Raw genomic sequence first — 20,726 nt, 5'->3', positions numbered from 1 at the left:
CCTCCCCCTCCTCCTCCTCCTCCTCCTCCTCCTGGGGCCTGGAGCCTTGACAACAATCGCCCTGCTGCTTCAGTCTCATGGATAGAACACTGCACACTGGGATATCCCCAAGGACTAGTGGTGTAGTGGGGGCCCCAACAATGCAGGCAGGAGGGGCTCCTGGCTGTGACCCCAGCCCATGGCCCTGCTCTCAGGGGACCCCATAAGAAAGTCGTGCCCAGTGTGGTTGCCGTGCATCCCTAAGTGGCTCGCTCTTCATGGGTGGGGCAGATCATCCTGAAGCCTGACGCAGTAGCTTTCTGGGCAAGTCTGACTTTCTTTCCACTGGACTCCCTGGAATTTTCTCATCCTACAGTGGGAATAAGCTCAGGCCACTGCTGGTAAATTCTGCATCTGAATAAATTACACCCTCTGTGGCTGATAATTCCCTCCAGCCATTCCCACCCCAAGCCTGCTCCTTTTCCCACCAGTTCTACTCCTTGTAGGAATGTGGCTCTGCTACTCTCCTCTCACCCGCCCCCACAAAGAAGCACAGACTGGGAAAACACAGCTCAGGGGGTGCAGGCTTGGGGGCTGCGGCTGCTTTTTGCCCAGTGAATATCAGTAGAGGCAACACATTTTTCTGAGCACCTATTATGGGCCAGGCACTGTAGTGCTAAGCGTGTGGCCAGCTGGACCTTGTTTGACCCCAGCAGTCCTGGGAGATGAATGTCAATCACACTTGACATTGGCTGAAGCAGGGGCTTGCAGATGATAAGGGATTTCTATCTCCAGTCAGATAGAAATTGAAGACACAGATTCTGGAACCAAGTGGATGCAAACATTATACTCACCCTCACTTTAATAGGTCTCCACTGCTCTACAAAAGGGCTAAAGACCTCCCCACTGCAAAGCTGTGAGCCGGGATTCTCCCTCCCGGACAACCAGGCTGCCCAGACCTCACCCAGAGAGGCCCAGCCTCAGAGCAAAGGGCCCGGCTCTCCTAAGCGCTCAGTGATGCTGGGACCCAAGGTACTCAGACCCCACTTCTTCCCTATTCTCCCGAAGTCACATTGTAATGGCTTCTCTCCCCAGGAAACGTTGGCATTAGACTGGTCTCACAATGCCACTTCAATTGTGTCATTCCTCTGCTCTACAGCCTCCTGTGGCTCCCTGGCACCAGCAATGCAGGGTCCAGACTCCTTTATGCCAGGTCGCCATGGTTCGGACCACTTAATGGGAAGGGTGATTGATGCTCACAAGTCACATTTTATGACTGGCAAAATCTTGGTGAGCTTCCTGGAGCCTGGGCTCTGCCACTTACTCCTACCTCTGGCTTCCATATTTCATTCATTCATTCAACAGATGTTTACTGAGGATCCACTGTGGGTCGAGCACCCTGGGGTGGCCTGGGGATAGAGGTGCTAGGGAATGGGACATATCCCTGGCTTCCTGGTGCGCACAGCTTGGTGGGTGCTGCACAGGGCCTAGACCAAGGCACAAAGCAGGCCCTCAGGAGATGCCTGCTACTTGGATGTATGGAGCCCACAGGGGCTCGGCAGCTGGAGTCTCCAGGGTGGGGACAGATATGGCCCCCAGAACCTAGCCAGATCATGACCCACTCACTGATATGGTCGATGGAGCCAGCGCAGAACTTCCCGTAGAACTTCTTGGCTCCCAGGCCCCGCAGGTCATGGATGGTATAAGGCCAGAGGTGCAGCACATTGTTCCGGGAGAAGGTGTCCCTCTTCTCTACCACGACCACTTTGGCTCCCAGGTAGGCAAGTTCAATGGCAGTGCGCAAGCCACAGGGTCCTCCACCAACAATGAGACACTGCGGAGGGAGAGGACAGAGCCACTAAGCAACTTTCAGCACCCAGTGAGCTGTGCAACACCCGAGCCCATGGGAAGAGCGCCCTGCACACCTGCGGGGCCTGTCCTCCGTCCACCCCAGATGCATCACCTGTGCCCCACAGAGCACCAGCCACAGTCCTGTCCTGTGAGGGTTGCAGAGGGCAAGCACTCTGGAGGAGGCACAGGAGAGGTGAGTGGGGCTCAGAGGAGCTGCGTGTAAATCCCAGCTCTGGCATGGACCTCTTAGTTTCCGCATCCAGGAAGTGGGTCTAGGAAGAGTCATTAGGCGTCCTAAGGCTATCGAAAAGTAGATCGTGTTTCTAAATGCATAGAGTACATTTTCATGATCTCAGATTAGGCTGTAGAACACCAAAAGCACAAGCACCAGAGAAAAGAAATTGGTAAACTGAACTTCATCAAAATTAGAACTCCAGTGGCTCTAAGCATGTTGCTAAGAAAGTAAAGAAACAGGGGCTGGTGAGATGGCTCAGTGGTCTAAAGCACCTGCTTGGAGCAAGCTTAGCAAAGCACAGGGACCGCGGTTCAATCCCCCAGCACCACATGCCAGCCAGCCCCGCCCCCTGGTGGGCTGAGCTGGCCACACACACACACACACACACACACACACACACACACACACAAATAAATAAATAAAATTAAAAAAAAAAAAAAGAAAGTAAAGAAACAAACTCAAGGTGGGGAGAAAATATTTGCAAGTCATGTATCTGGTATAGAACCTGTATCCAAAATATATAAAGAGGGTTGACAACTCCACAATAAAGTTGTAAACATTGCAATTTAAGAATGAGTAAAGGATGTGAATGGATATTTCTTCAAAGAAGATATACTAATAAATGGTGACTACATGAAGAGATACTCAATACCATCAGCCCTCAGAGGAATGCAAATCAAAGCCACAAGGAGCTGTCCCTTCCTAGTCCCTATAGTAAGAAGAGACAGAATAATCAGCGCTGGTGAGAACAGGGCTGGCCCTCACACCTGGCTGGTGGTAACATAAAACAGCACCAGTGCTTTGGAACAGGTGGGCCATTCCACAAATAGTGCACTATACAGTTACCGTAGGAGCCAGTAACTTGCCCATCAGCATAATATAATACCCAAGAGAAAGAGAAACACTTGCCCATACAAGGAACTTGCACATGGTTACTTTCGGCAGCATCATTCAAATGGCCCAAAGGTGGGAACAACCCGAATGTCTACCGACTGATGAATAAACAAAACGTGAAATAGTACTACATAGGGAAATAGCACTCAGCTATGAAAAGGAATGAAATCATAACACTGGATGAACCTTGAAAGCACTGTGCTCAGTATCACTTGTTATCTTTATAGAAATTCCCAGACAGGTCCCTAAAAGCAGGAAGCAGCTTTGTGGTTATGGGAAATGGAGAGGGTAGGTGTGGGAGTGGCTGACACCGGGTATGTGGTTGCTTATGGAACACTTAGCAATTAGGTAGTGGTGAAGTTTGTACTCCTCTGCCTATGCTAAAACTGCTGGCTCATGCACTAAAGGCAAAATGGGTCAAAGATCTAAATATTAAAACAGAAACACTAAACATACTGGAAGAGAAAATAGTAGAACTTGAAGACACAGGTGTAAACAGACTTCGTGAACAAAACCCAGACTGTGCAGAAAACACTACAAAGAATAAAAAAATGGGATCTTGGGCCGAGGAATTGGCACAGCAGCATAAGGACTTGCATGACAAGTGCAATGTTCTGAGTTCATTTCTTGGTATAAAAAAAAAAAAAAAGCAACTCACCATATTAAAAAGCTCCTGCACAATGAAAGAAATCACTAACAAAGTAAAAAGATAACCCACAGAGTTGGAAGAAATTATACCAGTCAACCCTCAGACAAAGGATTTCTATCTAAAACATATAAAGAATTGAAAATAAAAATGGGGCCCCCAAAATTCAAAGATCCAGTCTAAAAGTAGGCATCTGAGATGAACACACACTTCTCAGATGAAGGCATACAAACAGCAGTGTTCCAGTGTTTCAGTGTTTGGTCGCTGTGTTCCAAACCAGGGAAGCAGAAGGCCACAGCAGTGCCTGGGCTGAGCTCCCTCCAAGGCAGCGTTCGCCTGGGGCCCTCAGCACTGGACACTGCCCCGGCGAGGGGGAACAGGCGTGGCCTGCACCCAGCCCTCTCTCCTGGCCCTTGCAGAGGCGTCTGGAGGGCTCCTTCTTCTCAGGGTCAAATCTTATCTTAAAAAAACACACTCTCCTCCCCAAGCAATTATCCATCCTCCACTATCAGCGAGACCACCAGGGACCGAAGGAGAAGCACAGCTGGGGCTATCAGAAGCTCCCACACCATCAGCCAAGTGATTTACTCTTTGGGACCTTCAGGGAGAGTGTACACACCCAGGGGAAGTGAAGTCACCACAGATAAGGCTCACGCCAGAGCCGTGGGGGGCGCGGGTCCTGCAGGCTCAGGCTTCCTCTCCACGTGGTGGCACCTGGAGAGAGCTGTGCCCGGGGCCAGCTCAGCCCCTTATCTCCCAGCCTGAGCAGCGCCCCGCTCTGCATAGCTAGACAATGACGGCCATCGCAAAGCACAGCCCCAGCCCCAGCGTGGATGAGGTCTGCTCTGGGGTTAAGTCTGGAGTCACTGCATTTCTTTGCGCTTAGTGCATCTTTTCCTGTTGGCAAGTTCTGTCTCTCCAGGCCAGGGCGAGAGGAGTGGGAGGGGCTGGAGGATGTGGGGTGAAGGAGGGCAAGAAGGGGTAGTGGAGAGCTTCCTGCAGGCTTCTGACACCGTTGCTGCTTCCTGGACAAGGCAGGGACCTCTGTCCCACCAGCGAGGGCCGCTGGGTATCTAATGCACACCACACACAGCAGCCGGTGCGCTGCATCTGCTTCTTCTGGCTACACCTGAAATCCCATTGGTGAAAGCCGAGTTTTCCCACCATCTTAGGCCCAAACATAAAATTTGGGCCTGAAATTTTGGAGACATTGACCACACTGTAGTCTAAAAGCAGAGCAAATAGCAATGAGCATAGGTATACAAAGCAAGAAAGTCAGCTGCAGCTGTCCCAAGCAGCGGGCCTCTTGGCCGGGGCCAGGCCAGGTCCCCTGGGACACACTTGCTAGGATCAGCGTGGGAACTCTGGGTTCCAACAGGAGGCTGAGTGGGGTGGAGTCACATGCCAGGGCGGAGGGCAGCCGAGAGCGGCTTCCCCGGGCGCCACCGTCAATGCTCTGGACCTCCGCATGGCCCGAGGAGACCACAGAGGCAAAGCACTGTCTCCATCACCTCCGAAGGAGCTCTCCACTTTCCCTAGAAAAGCACCGCTGCTGAGGAATGAGTTTCGAGAAAGGAAGGATTTCGATAAAACAGCCCCGAGGCCCTCCTGGAGCACCTAAGGTAGCGTCACTGCTCCAAGGGCTCTCCCCGGCCCTCTCCCTCCTCCTCCACGACGGTGCTCTGCCTGCGATCACTGCCCACTTGCGATCGTAGCCTGTCAGTGTCCCAGAGCCCAGGACGGAGTCTGGCACCCAGAGGCCTCAGAACACAGCTCACAGATGGATGGACTTTCCATCCACGCCGCCCAGTCAGCTCTTCCTCCGTCCACATATGGGACATGTGGTGCAGGTCAACTAGGGTCACTGTCTGCAGATTCCCACCCACACTGTAGGAGTTGGGGTCTGCCAAGGCCAGCAGCATCTTGGATGTCAGCATATCTGTGTGTTCAGGCAACAAATTATTACTCATTAGGGAGTGGGACAGATCCAACACCAGCAGGAAATCCATTGTGGAGATAAGCTCGGCAGGGCTCAGGTCCCCACGTTAGCAAGAGACCCGTGCCATGATGGAAAAAGCATGCATGTGTCAGGGGTCAGAGAAGGGTAACAGCGATGGCTGACTGGCCCAGCGTACACAGGACTCTTGCCGCCCTGCAGAGAGGCCCGGCAAGTAGGAGCCAGGTCTTGGGAACAACGCACAGCTCCCACCTGCCCCTCCTTCCAGTCCACAGCAAAGGGGCGTGCAGGGCTGGGCCGCGAGGCTCCGAGGGAGCTGCTGAGGGGACTGGGGCCAGGCCAGAGATGGCAGTCTGCAGGCTTCATGGCTGCTGCTGAGTTCTGCCTCTGCTGCCTGAGGCGCTGTGCATGCAGAAGCACACAGAGGGGTCTTTGCTACCAGCCTGCTTTGGCTGCCCTGCACCTGTCTGGCAAGGCTGACTGCACTGTGCCCAGAGCTTCCTGCTGCCGAGGGCCATTCTGACCACTTTGTGTATGCCCTCCTTTCCTGCAGCTACCCTAGGGAAGCAGTATCATTCCTGCTCTGTAAGTGAGGACGCCCAGACATAGAAAAGTTAAGCAATTTTGAGTTAGAAATGGAAACAAGGAGGATGAGAAGTCACTCCAAGGTGATGAGTGACCAAGTTTGGATCTGAACCCAGAAGTGTAGGTCCAAGGTCTGTGCTCTTAACAGCTGGTCTGGGAGCAAGGTCCAAGGCTGGGGAAGCGGAGCGGACAGAGCGAGGCCACCTCCTCCCTTCCACACGGCACACGTAATGGCCTTCTGAACGGAGCCAGAGCCTAGACCGAGCTCTCAGGGTCTCTGCAGGGAAGGACAAAGCTGAGCCCAGGCCGGGGCACTTCACATCTTCCACACAGGAAATTCCCAGGCCGGGCGGCGTGGAGAGGCCACTCAGCAGGTGCCAGAGCAGCGGAGCTTGGGCTCAGACACTGAAAGCTTTCTGTGGCGAACTCATGGCCCCAGCAGCAAGCTGGACACTGGAGATCCTGCCTGGTGCTGTCGCCCTGCGTGCAGCAACGCCCTTGGATCATGCTCTGGTGCCAGGGACGTGCCATGCAACCATGCTTCGTTGGGAGGCTCTGGAGCCTTACTGGCTGCCAGGATGAGCTACTTACCTAGTTAAACCCGAGGCCCTGGCTGCTGCTGTAATGCCAATAGCAAAGACAGCTTACTCAGAATCATAGGGTGGGGACTTTGTCAATCCAGTGTGCCACTCACATGCAGAGTAGGGACTTGGCATGAGAGCCCAGCTCACATCCTCACCCTGCAGGCCATCTAGCCAAGTGGCCACAGAAAGTCCTACATGGGGAGGGGTCTCTGAGAAGGGTGGCCAGGCAGAGCTCTTCTGGTCCTCCCAGCTAGGGAGCCACACCTCATCTGACTAACCCTGCCTGGGTCTCAGCTCTCTCCTGCATCTTGGTCCTTCCATGTCATTCGCAAGTAACAGTCACACATCACTTACAAAACCCAGAAGGTACAGGAAGGAAATGGAAAGAGTATCCTCTATTTTCTGTACTTTCTTTAGAAAAATGACTCCAGCTCTCCTGAGAAACATTCCACTGTTTTGTCCCTCCCTTCTAGCCTGAGCCTGAGCTCCAACTTCATATGAAACCAGAAGCAGAGGCCAAGGTGGTGGGGACAGTCTCGCCTGAAATGCCGTGTCCTCCTCTTGTGAGTGTGGGTGCATTGGCCGGACCCTGCAAGCGCCGTCCTCATGGCCAGGGCTGACCTTTGGTGCTGGTCATATCTCTTGCCCTCTCTCCACTTAAGCGTGAGCTCCCCCAAAGCAGGCTATGAATGCCACCCCAGCCCAGCCTGCATTAGCAGGCACCTCCCAAGTGCCAACTCAGTCCTAACTTTGTGGATGCTTGTGTACCCTTGCAGGAAGAGCGACAGCAATCCTAGTACTGATGATAATAATAATAAAAGTGGAGCCACTGTGTACTGCTGCTTATGATAGGTGTTCATGGTCCCTGGGAAGATGAGAAAGCTGGAGCTCAGGAGGAGGAAATGACCCGACTGTGGCTGTCGGACCCAGGTGAGAATCTAGCTTTTGATCTCAGAGTCAAGGCTCATGGTGACCTTATGCGAATTCATCCAGGTTTCCACAGAGGGTCACATGGGAGCGGATTATTGTTCTACCTCCCGTCTAAACTATGCTAGGACTAAGGAGACAGCTCTGTGGGGTGCCAGGCTTCTGTTCTGACCCCTCATCAAGCTGACTGGGTGAGGACTGGAGGAGAACAGACACGGAGTGCTGGATTGTCTGCGGCAACCTGTGAGGCTGTAGAAACGGGGGATGGAACAGACAGCTGACTTTGTTCAAGAAAGCCTGCTCTAGAAGACGGAACAGGAGTAAACTGAGGCAGCGGAACTAGAGACAGAAGGAAGGGTGGGCTGAGAAGGGGAGGCAATGCCAGGTAGTGAGGGGCTGGAGCGGGGCTGGGGACAGTGGGGAAGGGAAGACTTGGCAGGTCAGGGAGACGGAGCCAGTCCCAGGAGGACCTTGGAGACGAGACTTAGTTTGGGTTTTATTTTCCTCTTTGGCTGTTATAGGTTTGGAATAGAATGGAAGTTCTACTTTACAACAACTGGTTTGAGAGCAATGATGAAGAGATGGTGAGGAGAAATGAAGCTACAAGCTACTGTGCACAAGCCCTGCTTTCCCATGCCTCCCACCGCGCCCTCACGCTCGGCACCTCGGCCTGGCTCTGCTCTCGGCTTCTTCTCTTCTTTTCCAGGATATCATCTACTTCGCTGGCTTTACTATCACTTTATGTGGATGATACTCCAAGTTACTCCGACCCTGAAGCTGCCTGGACCCCAGACTCCCACAGTCGTCAGCCACTGAATTCCGGTTCTTCTCACTAGCATCTCCCAGGCAGCAGATCTACAGCCCCTTGTGCCCCACCCTGTGTGACTGTCCCCATCAATTTATGTTTGTAGCTGCTTAGATGAACAATCTGGGATCCGTCTTGACTCCTTTCTTCCCTCACCTCACAGCCTCTCACCCATACGTCTTTTCCACCTTCCCTTCACAGCAAGCCTAGGGTCCAGCCAGCTTTCACCTTCTCTGGACTGCCCTCTTACCTAAGTCACCATCACGCCTCGTGACCCTGACATTAGAGCTCCTACCTGGTGTCGTTCCCTTGCCCCTGCCAGTTTTTCCCACTTTTCTGTGACACTCAGAACTCCAAATCAGAAGAGCTCACCACGGCCTCAGGGCCCAAACACGAAACTGAACTCAGGTTTCCTTCCACCTTCAGTGCCTACCACATCCCTCCTTGTCTTCCTCCATCTCCAATTTATTTCTCCTGACCAGATGCTTGGGGTTTTTTAAGGTAACATTATAGAATGAAATGTACATGTTTTGAGTGCATCTCTTGATATGACAAATTATAGCACATTTTACATCAGTTTTCTCTCCATCACTGGTCCTGTGAGCTCTCGTTTCCTGAGCTTTGGTGATGGTGGCCTGGCAGGACCTGTCCCCAGCAAGGACCTCTGAGCCATTAAGGAGAGGGTGAGGGTGGCCAGACACCTGTCTTCCCCTCAGGACAGCAGAAATCATGGGTTTTTCCAAGACCAAAATGTAGCATCACAAGAATCTCACTTCCTTGAAGAGGAACAGAGAGATGAACCCTCTGACATGGGCTGGGCCAAGATATATTGAAAGCTAAAAAGTTCCGAGCCATGCACAGGAGAAAAAGCAGAGCTACAAGGCACAATCAACCTGGCATCCAGCAACAGGAGTTCATTTTTATCATTTTCTCTTTTTCTTTCTAGTTGCTTGGTAACTCTTAAAACCATTAAGCCCTGTCGTATTGGGTGCCCTCGCCACAGCAAAGCCAGTAAAACTCACAGCCATTTAGAACCAGGCCCACTTAAGTCTACATTCACAGCAAAACATATCCAGCCTCTGTTGTGGCTGGGACACGGCAAAGCCAGAAGCTGAACCAGACATCTGGCTCTGGGGCCAAGCATTGACCAAATGTGCAGAGCCTGCTGGAAAAAGTGCAGAGAGGCATCTGTAGGCCAGGGCCACCCCTCGCTCCATGGTGCCACTTCTGGGTGAGGGTGAATGACCCTTCGAGTGTGCTCACCCATCTTCTGTAGCCTTCTCACAGGCTCATGCATCTCAAGCCATGTGCCTGGCACAGGCAAATGCTCCGCTGTCGTCAGAGAAATAAGAGGGGACTCCATATTCGGGGGACTTTTGTTGCCACATTTCTGAATTCTTTGTCTCCCCAGTCTCCTACTAGTCCTGCTGGCTTCATGGTTCTGGGAAACAGTGTTTTGGCTCATCCTTTCCTACATCTCTTCATCATCCATGAAGGGGGACTTGGCACCTCCCTGCTCTTGGTTGATAATACTTCTCCTTTGTTACACCCCTCTGCCAGAGACAGGAAGCTAGCCCAAACTAGCTGTGGAAAAATGAAACAATCCAGCAAAGCACACAGAAGCCATGGAAGGGACAACACCCAAAGGCAGAAGAGCGCTGAGTCTCGGAAACAAGAGGCCTGGAATTCCGCAGGATTCTCTATCCTTATCTTGACCTGTCCCTCCTTATACTCTGCCATTGCAATGGGTATTCATGTTGATATTTTTCACACTTTCGTGTTTCCACTGGACACATTATTTAAAATGAAATTATTAGGTGATAAAGTTTTAAAATGTCCAAATTGGGGCCAGAGAGAGAGCTCAGTAGCACAAGCACCTGCTTGACAAGTGCGAGGTCCTGAGTTTGATTCCTGGTATCAAACAAAATAAAATAAAATGTCCAAATTGTAATAAATAGTGTTAACATATCTTCCAGAAGAAAAGATGGGAAAGAAAGACAAACAAGGAAGGAAGGAAGGAAGGAAGGAAGGAAGGAAGGAAGGAAGGAAGGAAGGAGAAAGTGAAAGGGAGACAGAGTGAGACAGAGAGGAGGAGGAGGAAGGAGGAGAAGGGAGGAGGAGGAGGAGAGGGGGAGAAGGAGGAGAAAAGGAGGAGGAAGAGAAGGAGAAGAGGAGGAAGAGGTAGAGGAGCAGAAGGAAAGAAGGAGAAGAGGAGGAGGAAGAGAAGGAGAAAGAGAAGAAGGAAGAGGAGGAAGGAGAAAGAAAAGGAGAAGAGGAGGAGGAAGAGAAGAAAAAGAAGAGGAGGAGGAAGAGGGAGGAGGAGGAGAAGAAGAAAGGAAGAGGAGAAGGAAGAAAGCAAGGCAAGGAAGAAAGCAAGGCAAAAAGAGGGCAGTATACTCAGGAGGCCCTAGTGGCCCAGCACCCCGAGGCCACTCTGGCTTGGTGACTACAAGGCAGCAGAGACTGGCAGGCCCCAGCAGGGAAACTTAGCAGCCTTCCTAAGGAGCCAACAACATGGGCCACTTAATCCGGTGTTAAAGGTAGAACAGAGCTGGGCATCAGCACCCTCCGCCTGCCCGGTCTGGATATGTAGGCAGGGCTGCTAGGAGCAGCTGTCACTCTGCCTGCTGGCAAACATCTCCATCCAACAGGTGCCACCGACAGGGGTCCCCTGAGGCCAGGCAGTCTGCTGCCACCGCTGCTGTAAGTACGTTCACTCAGGTAGTCCTCAGAGGAGCCATCAGGAAAAGAGCATCGTGGTCCCATTTTGCAGTCGAGAAACTAGGGCTCAGAGGTGAGCTGCCTTAGCAGAGCTGGGGTTCGTGGAGTTGTGCTCCCCACCTAGCACAGTGCTGAGGGGCCACGCATGTCCACTCAACATCACAACCACCCAGGATTAGGAACGCAAGGCACAGAACGGCTATGCGGAGCCAGTGAGCGTAGGAACGGGCATTTGAGCCCAGCGGCCTAGCACCACAGCCCCTCCCTGCCCCTCCACATTCTGCTCACACAGCTAAGACCACTCAAAGGCACTACCACCAGGTCCTTGAAATGCCAGCGCTGGGCCTGTTCCTCCACAGTGCCCTCTCTGCCACCTTCCCCCCACCCCCGCACTGGGGTCCACTCTTCCTTTCTGGCCTTTTGATTCCCTCATGGGTCCCTGAGCCCCCACTGGCCCCACCTCATCCCGTGGCCACTCGTGGCTGCAGGCAAGGCTGCCCCTGCCCGCAGAGTCACGGACAGCTTCTCCCGGGGCCAGCCTCTGCAGCAAGACCGCCATGAAGCTTGACAATGGTTCTGTATCAACCACGGCTGGGCGTTCCTCCCACTGGCACCAACTCCTATTCCTCTGAGGCCAGCAGAGGAGAGAAAACTTCCCTGAGCCCTCAAGCCATTCTTGGAGCCAGCACCAGCCGGGGCCAAGGGACACAGGGCGGGTCCTGCCATTCTATAGCTGAACCCAGACCAGCGGTGATGTCCACAGATAATCACCAGACAAGAGCTGCACACGGCCCCGAGGAAGAGAACAGGTGAGAAGATGCTGCGAGCATGCGCTGACCTCCACTGCATCCTCTCCTTAAGCCCTTCCCGCCAGAGAAGGTGCCATTTATGGGCCCCTGTTCTGCACCCCCAGACACAGAAAGAGGGTGACAGAGAGAAGCAGCCAGCCCAGCTGCCATTGAATGGCCTTGAGCACAAAGCATATTACAGTTGGGGTCAGTTTTAGAATAAAGGTAGTTCCCATCAGCTAGGGTAGTTCTAGGGTGCAGTCAACAAGATGCAGAACTCTTCATAAAAGGGCCTGAAAGAGCACACGGTGAGCACCAGATAAAAGGATGCCATGATTGGGACCTGTTTTCTCTTTCTTCCTAAAAAGGAACCTTTAAGTGAAACCAGCCTTTTGGCCTCTGGGAGCGTTCAGTCCATCCCACACCACCTGGGACATGGCCACAGTGGGCTCAGCCGCGCAGAGGCTGGAAGTGGATGCCTTCCAGGGCATTGGAGGGACAGTGACAGTGCCTGTGTTGCCAGGAGCAGCCAAGAGGTCTCCCTATGGCACCGGGCTGCCCTGCCCCTGTGTCCATGGGGGGCACTGTGAGTGCGCGGGCTCTCACGGTGGGCCAGCACTCTTCTCTGTAAAGGGCCAGACAGCTGCCCTAACTGCTGGCTTAGCATATCCCAGGAGTCCTTCTCCATGACTGCTTGGCCTGAAAGGGTCCAAGAAGGGATGTCAGGGTACCCAAGAGCCGGTTTAGTATCTCTGAGGTGTGACGGATTCCCCTGCTAGCCCTAGCTGCAACACCCTCCCCTCAGTTCTCAGTGCCAGGCTCCTTCTTATCACTCAGGTCTGGGTTCACCCATCACATTCCTCTTGAATACCATCCAGCCCCACCCGGGATGCTATCACATGTCTGTTTATTTTCTGCACAGTGCTTATCATACCCTTAGATCTCCTTAATTGTTAACTAGCTCACACTGCGCCTCTCCTTCCAGAATACATACCTTGAGAAGCAGGGGCCTCTCACTCACAAGTGTACCCCCAGAGGGCAGGACAGTCCCTGATCTACAGCAGGAACCACTATATATTTGCCAGACGAATCAATCAATCAAATCAAGTCCTATCTTTGTCCTGAGTCAGGACACTCACGGATGTGTAACAGCTATTACTCATGAGGATATTGTCTTAGTGCAGTAGAGTATTGTTTTATTAAATGAGGAAGATACAAACTTAAGAAACAGAAGCTCTCTGACCTCTCCATTTTAGGTGAGGATGCTAAGGTTAAGGTCCCACCACTGAAAGACACTGATGTGTCCAACTTTGGGCTCAAGCCATGAACGAACCACTGTTGTTCTTCATTCTGCCTGAGTTTTGTTAATTTAGCATGGACAGGGATTATCCATGGTTAATGGCTGGTGCTGGGTCTTCAGTCTTTGCAAAAGTGGAGGAAAGGTATTGCTACAAGCTTAATAAACAAGCTTATTTGTTAAACAGTTTGCTCCAAGTATAGGTTTGAGAGGGAAGGAAGGCAATGGAGGCAAAAAGAGGAGGAATAGACACACCTTTTACCAAGGCAAGACCTAGTCTCAGGGGAAACAACCTGAGATGTCACAAAGCCAGTTTAGAGCTGGCAGCAAACCCTCAAGGTTCCCAAGGGTAAACTACACTGTGACCCATCTTCTTGGGGTGAGCTGTATATCGGGTACCAGACCCATAAAAGACAGCTACACAAGAAAATCCGGAATCCTGCTGCTCCAGAAGACTAGCGGGAGTGGATCAGTGCGGAAGGAGCTGGGAGGCTGGGCACAGGGCTGGAGGAAGGCCAGGCCCTCCGAGCTTCTCACAAATACTTCTCAGGCCAGAGAACTGAAGCTCACCTGTGGAATGTACTTGTGACTCAACTTGCAGCTGTTACAAACGAGTGAGCCTACCCGGAACTTCTCAATAATTCCAAGTAGGTCACTTTCTATCACAAAGTGGCCTGTAGTTAAAATATTTTCAAAACTGGGAGCAGACTAGTGTCTAGACTTGATCAAGAGACTCCAGCCCTACACGGTCCTTCTCCCCCTGGATAGCCATGTTATTGATGGATGCCTGCCGAAGAATGCACTGGGTTTTCTTTATCAAACTGTCTACAAAGAGAACCTTCTGGAAGGCCTCCTTTCTGGCACCAAAGGGCGGCCTGCATGGACACCTAAAGTGCCCGCTCTCCAGGGCAGGCCTGGGTCAGCAGGAGGGGAGCCGTGGTGTTGGCGTGGCCCTCAGGCTGGCTGTCCTCAGAAGGGGCATCTGTGCAGACCTGCAGCATCGTTGCTACAGTCTTCCAGGGAGAACAAACTGCTTCTCCAGCTCAGACTCGGAGACACGGCAGGGGTGCCAGGGGCGGCAGGAGTGGCAGTGCGGAGTAACGCAGTAGGCGAAGAAGGTATGGTTTAAGCTCTGCTGAGCTATTAAAAGGAAGATAAGGTATCTGGAACCACTGCTTCAGGCTTCCTGTACTACCTGACTGCCTTCCATGAGATGAGGGGAAAGGCATGTCTACCATTCATGTGCTCATTTGATTCATCCGTTCATTCATCTGTTCATCCGTTCACTCACTCACTCACTCACTCTGTAAGCCCTCCATGTGCTCCTTCTCCTAAGTGTCATCTGATCACGTTTGCATTTAGAACTGAGAAGGTCCTGAGCAGGGCCACACTCACCACGCTGACACACAGCAGGACTGGGAAGGGCAGAGACAAGGACCTGGGTGGGCGAAGGCACTCCACTAGGTGGGGCTGGACACGTGGGGCTGGATACGCGGGGATGGACATGTGGGGCTGAACATGCGGGGATGGACACGCTGGGATGGACATGCGGGGCTGGACACGTGGGGATGGACACGCTGGGATGGACACGCGGGGCTGGACATGCGGGGCTGGACATACTGGGATGGACACACGGGGATGGACACGTTGGGATGGACATGCGGGGCTGGACACGCGGGGATAGACATACTGGGATGGACACACGGGGTGGACATGCGGGGCTGGACACGCAGGGATGGACATGCTGGGATGGACACACGGGGATGGACATGCGGGGCTGGACACGCTGGGATGGACATGCTGGGATGGACACACAGGGATGGACATACTGGGATGGACACGTGGGGATGGACATGCGGGGATGAACATATGGGGCTGGACATGCGGGGATGGACATGCTGGGATGGACACACGGGGATGGACACGCGGGGCTGGACACTCTGGGATGGACATGCGGGGCTGGACATGCGGGGCTGGACACACGGGGATGGACATGTGGGGATGGACACGCGGGGATGGACATGCTGGGATGGACACGTGGGGCTGGACACGCGGGGATGGACATGCTGGGATGGACACGTGAGGCTGGACACACAGGATGGACACGCTGGGATGGACACGTGGGGATGGACACGCTGGGATGGACACGCAGGGCTGGACATGCGGGGCTGGACACGCTGGGATGGACATGCGGGGCTGGACACGCGGGATGGACATGTGGGGCTGGACACGTGGGGATGGACACGCTGGGATGGACATGTGGGGCTGGACACGGGATGGACACGCTGGGATGGACATGCGGGGCTGGACACGTGGGGCTGGACGTGCGGGGCTGGACATGTGGGGCTGGACACACGGGGATGGACACGTGGGGCTGGACATGCGGGGCAGGACATGTGGGGCTGGACACACGGGGATGGACACGCTGGGATGGACATGCGGGGCTGGACATGCTGGGATGGACACATGGGGCTGGACACACGGGGATGGACATGCAGGGCTGGACACGTGGGGATGGACATATGGGGCTGGACACGCTGGGATGGACATGCGGGGCTGGACATGAGGGGATGGACATGCAGGGCTGGACACACAGGGATGGACATGCGGGGCTGGACACACGGGGATGGACATGCGGGGCTGGACACGCGGAGATGGACATGCTGGGATGGACATGCGGGGATGGACATGCTGGGATGGACACGCGGGGCTGGACATGCAGGACTGGACACGTGGGGCTGGACATGCTGGGATGGACACGGGGGCTGGACATGCGGGGTTGGACATGATGGGATGGACACACAAGGATGGACATGCTGGGATGGACACGCGGGGATGGACATGCTGGGATGGACACACGGGGATGGACATGCTGGGATGGACACGCGGGGATGGACATGCGGGGCTGGACACACGGGGATGGACATGCTGGGATGGACACGCGGGGATGGACATGCTGGGATGGACATGCAGGGCTGGACACGTGGGGATGGACATGCGGGGACGGACACGCGGGGATGGACATGCTGGGCTGGACATACGGGGATGGACATGCGGGGCTGGACACGCGGGGATGGATATGCTGGGATGGACACGTGGGGCTGGACACGCGGGGATGGACACGAGGGGATGGACATGCTGGGATGGACACGCGGGGCTGGACACGCAGGGATGTACATGCGGGGATGGACACGCGGGGATGGACATGCTGGGCTGGACACACGGGGATGGACACGCGGGGCTGGACACACGGGGCTGGACATGCTGGGATGGACATGCGGGGATGGACATGTGGGGGTGGACATGCTGGGATGGACATGCGGGGGTGGACATGCGGGAATGGGCATGTGGGGATGGACATGTGGGGATGGACATGTGGGGATGGACATACAGGCCTAGACAAGTGGGGATGGACATGCAGGGATGGACATATGGGGATGGACATGAGGGGCTGGACGAGGCACACTGAGACAATGAGACGGAGCACTTCCAGATGCTGTGGAGGGGGAGAAAGAGGAAATCAAGCTGACTCAGATCCTCAGAGTGGGAGGATCGTAGTGCTCTGAGCTGAGCCTGAAAGTCAGACAAAGAGGGGGGAAAAAGGAAAGAACAAAAACAAGAGACCAAGCAGGAAATGAGGAGAAATTGGGCTTTCATTTGTTGTGTCAGGGCAATCACAGAAAATCTTCAAAGCACCTCAAAATCCCAGTGGTTCGTCAGACAGCCAACGCAGTAAAACAGATTTTTCACAACTGTAACTTCTGTCTAATGGGATCTTGTGAGCATCGGTTGCACTACTTGTCAGTCTCACTTGCTCCAAACTAGACCCCTCCAGGGTAGATGCTGTTGTGCCCATTTTGCAGATAAAAACACAGAGGCCCTGACGCGTTGAGCCATCTGGTGTCTGACTCTGGCCAGGATGCTCTTTCTCCATTCTCCTAAGACTTTCAAAGGAGTCACTGCCCCAAAGCGTAGCGAGCTCATCCAAAGTTAGAGCAAAGCAGCACTGACCATTAGAATCAGGTTTCTCCACCTCAGTGCAACCAACATTTTGGGACAGATCTTTTTTCTATTGGAAGGAAGACACCCAGGGCAGCAAAGAGTGTCTGGCAGTGCCTTGGCCTCCCCCCACGACGTGGCAGCACCTGCCCTTTTGTCCCCAGCACGTGACCATCAAGAGTATCTCCAAACATTACCAAATATCCCCGTGAGGCAAAACTAACACTGGTCAAGAACTACTGCCATAGAAGTGTAACAGGAGCCAAATGTGTACTGTTAGATTTTCCCACAGCCACAATTAAAATGAAATAGGTATCATTAATTTAAACATTTTATTTATTTGAACATATCCAAAAATAATACTATTTAAAAAGAGTCCATAGAAAAGCATTGATAAAATACTCTAGGATCTTTCGTTTTTCACATCAAGTCATTGAAATCAGGTGAGTGCCTGCCCTCGAGCCGACCTCAGTGTGGAGGGGCCAGGTGTCCAGCACACTGTCGTCTGGCTAGGGGCTCCAGTAGCAGAAGGCATAAGGGCCAGGGGAATCCAAGGAGCATGCACACCTTTCCTAAGGGCGGGAGGTGGTGGCCGAAGGCAGAGCTGCCCAGTGGCATGGCAGGAGGTGGTCACTGCTTGCTGGAGACCCCAGTGGTTCACTCTACTGCTCCCCATCTGGTACCTGGCCCTCCCCACCATGACCCATCTATGCCATACCATGGGATGCCAGTAGCAAGGAGGGTAGAGGAGAGACCACAGCGAGCCCCCAGGGCCCACCCACGCAGACCGTGTGAGTCCCCACGGTGCTTCAGAAAAGCAGCCCCAGACTCAACAAGAGGCTGGAGAGACAACTCATGCTGGCCGGGGAACCCCCAGCCCTTCCACCGGCAGCCGCTGACGTAGGGCTGATTCAAGTGGAGGCACCACAGAAACCAAGCCTTCAAGACCACAGCATCTGAGCCAGTCTCCAGTCAGTTCCAGAAAAGTTAAAACACTGGCCTGGGACCACTCAGCCACACTCAGCATATCTCTGGGGTGATTCAGTGGAAGGTTGGGGGCCTGCTGATGTCTGGACTTCATTTCTGTGCTCCGCTGGTGGCTGCTGCCCTGAAAGGGAAGGATTACTCCCTACAGAACAGAGGAAACACAGGAACACTCTCTCACAAAGCACCCTGCCCAGGATGCTGTATTAATTATTCAAAAGGAAAAAACTATTAAACCACATAATTGAAAAATAAAATAATCTTAGAGATGTTCCCCCTTAACTATGAAATCATTCACTGAATCAGCATTCTATATATGGAACAAGAAACATAAGACCCTGGGTGATGGGAAAGCAAACAGCTCTAGCGAATTCAAAAGAAGTGGGAGGAAGATAAAGAAAAGGTAAAATGGGGCAGGAAGAAGATGGAGGACGATAAACAGAAAGAGAAAGGGGCCGAGGCAGATGCTCATGGGAAGGGAAGCTGGGGTGGGAACAGGGCCCTCTCCTGCTGAGTCTCAGGCAGAAGGCAGGGAGAGGCCTGTCTGATTGCTCTGGCTAAGGTTTCGTGAGGAGAAACACTGCCCAGCACCCCAGGCTCCATGAGAGAGCCAGCCTGATGGTGCACGATGTGCCCAGACACATTGCCCCAGGAAGCAGGTATGGGAACCAGCTGGGTACACAGCCCTGCGGCCATGTGCCCAGGCCCTCAGCCTCTGGCTTCCCTCCAGGGTCAGGCAATTCCCCGCCTCTGAGTTGGATAATGCCTGCTGGACCCATCCTGGTGCTGGGCTCTGATCTCCCTTCTCCTCCAGAGGCAGTACAGCTCCTATCCTCCACATTCCCAGGAGGTACCTGTGTCCAGCCAAGAGAGGCACTTTCTCTTTCACCATCTCTCCTATTGTCCTTACTTGCAGATGAGTAGACTGAGGCTCAGAGACTGATGCCTACTGTGTCCTTCCTACTGTGTTACAGGCAGAATGAAGAGTCAATATGCTTAAAAAAAAACAACAGGTCATAACCTCAGAGAAGGTGGCTACATGCAGTATTTACCTACACACAGAGCGTATGAAAAGGGCTCTGTAAATTATGTCTTTTACAAATGAGAATTGTCATTAAATTTACTCTCAATACAGATAATTTATTGTCCTCCAAGCAAGCTTTTGGGCCTACTTTAAAGGGATGAAAGTTCACTGGAAGAGTTCCTTCTAGTCTGTTTTGAACTAAGAGAAAGAGAGCAGCTTCCCAAAGCCACAGCTAACCCCTGCTCCAGCTCTGCGTAGGCAAGGCTTTGTTTGTTTTTCAAAACCCACTTCTTAAGCAGGAGAGCTCTCAGCCACTTCCCACAAGTGTCTAGCAACTGTGCAGGCCCCAGTTAATTCCACAGAGGAAGGCCTCATCTGGGGCCATTTAGAGGCCTCCCACCTCCCTGCTTAAGAGGGTGGAAATTAAACCACCACAGCTACAGGAACTGGGTCCCCAAATCCCAACAACCTCATGCCAGGACTCCTTTGCTGAGTACCTACTATGTGCCTGAGAGGCATATGGTATATGGCCAACAAGGTGTAGAATTTCAAAGGTTCTGGCAGGATTTTGGAAATTCAGTTGCAGATTGATGGGATGGCACTGGAAGCATTTTGCAGGAAGTAAGATAGGGTGTAAGGGTCACCTCAGTTTCCCACTTGAGACACCCTAGGGATCCTACTTCTCCACTCAGTTTATGCCACCTGTCTGGTGAGCTAGGCAGTACAGCACAGCACAGAGAACCCCAGGAACTAGTACTGCTTGAACAACAGAGCCTGCAACGCTAGGGTGCCTGTCCACTCAGGGAGCTGGCTTCCTGTGGCCTTTACCTGCACACCTATGAAATGCTAAACACCTATACACATCAGAGAGTTGCTGGGAGGCTTGGGTCCAACTGCATCCAGTCTGGCAGATGATGGTTGGGAGAAGGCCAGACTCTATAGGGGGATAGGAAGGATGCACCAATGGCTTGGGCCCAGAAGAAGGGTATCAGGGAAGACACCCTCTGTGTGGGAAGGCACTCCAGAATGGCTGGCATGTGGGGGATTTCTTCACTATTTCCCCAGCACATGACAGTAGTGATGGTTTCCATGCCAAGAGTAATCTCCTGTTGAGTGCTTACTACTTTACCAACAGCATCTAGAAAAATCATTGGTGACCTATTTCCATTCATCCATCCATCCATCTAACCAACCACCCACCCATCTATTTATCCATCCACCCACTCATCTATCCATCCATTCACCCATCCATCCATCCATCCATCCATCCATCCACCCACCCATGTATCCATCCATCCATCCACTCATCCACCCACCCATCTAGCTATTCATCCATTCACCCACTACCCACCCATCCACCCACCCACCCACCCACCTACCTATCCATCCATCCATCCATCCACCCACCCATCCACCCACCCATCCACCCATCCGCCCACCCACCCATCCA

General features: G+C 53.0%; 1 protein-coding gene and 1 long non-coding RNA gene across 14 annotated transcripts in view; one reads left to right on the top strand and one right to left on the bottom strand.

Annotated features, from left to right (window-relative positions):
- Mical2 (microtubule associated monooxygenase, calponin and LIM domain containing 2) overlaps positions 1-20,726 on the bottom strand; it is a 231,139-nt gene that overhangs the window by 146,453 nt on the left and 63,960 nt on the right. For all 13 annotated transcript variants that reach the window (XR_002821839.1, XM_023719407.1, XM_023719410.1 and 10 more), the window contains one exon: positions 1,606-1,813. Coding sequence is in view for 12 of the 13 variants with exons in the window: in XM_023719407.1 (XP_023575175.1) it covers positions 1,606-1,813 (208 nt within the window). In the remaining variant the exon portion in view is untranslated. The remainder of the gene's footprint in view (positions 1-1,605; positions 1,814-20,726) is intronic.
- On the top strand, positions 7,513-8,987 carry LOC111817707. Its single transcript, XR_002821840.1, has 2 exons — positions 7,513-7,661; positions 8,180-8,987. It is a non-coding gene; the product is annotated as an uncharacterized LOC111817707 (long non-coding RNA).

Source organism: Octodon degus, unplaced genomic scaffold, assembly GCF_000260255.1.
Source record: "Octodon degus isolate 3935 unplaced genomic scaffold, OctDeg1.0 scaffold00067, whole genome shotgun sequence".
NCBI classification, from domain to species: Eukaryota; Metazoa; Chordata; class Mammalia; order Rodentia; family Octodontidae; genus Octodon; species Octodon degus.
The sequence above is the reverse complement of the archived record's forward strand: the minus strand, read 5'-3'. Positions and strand labels throughout refer to the sequence as shown.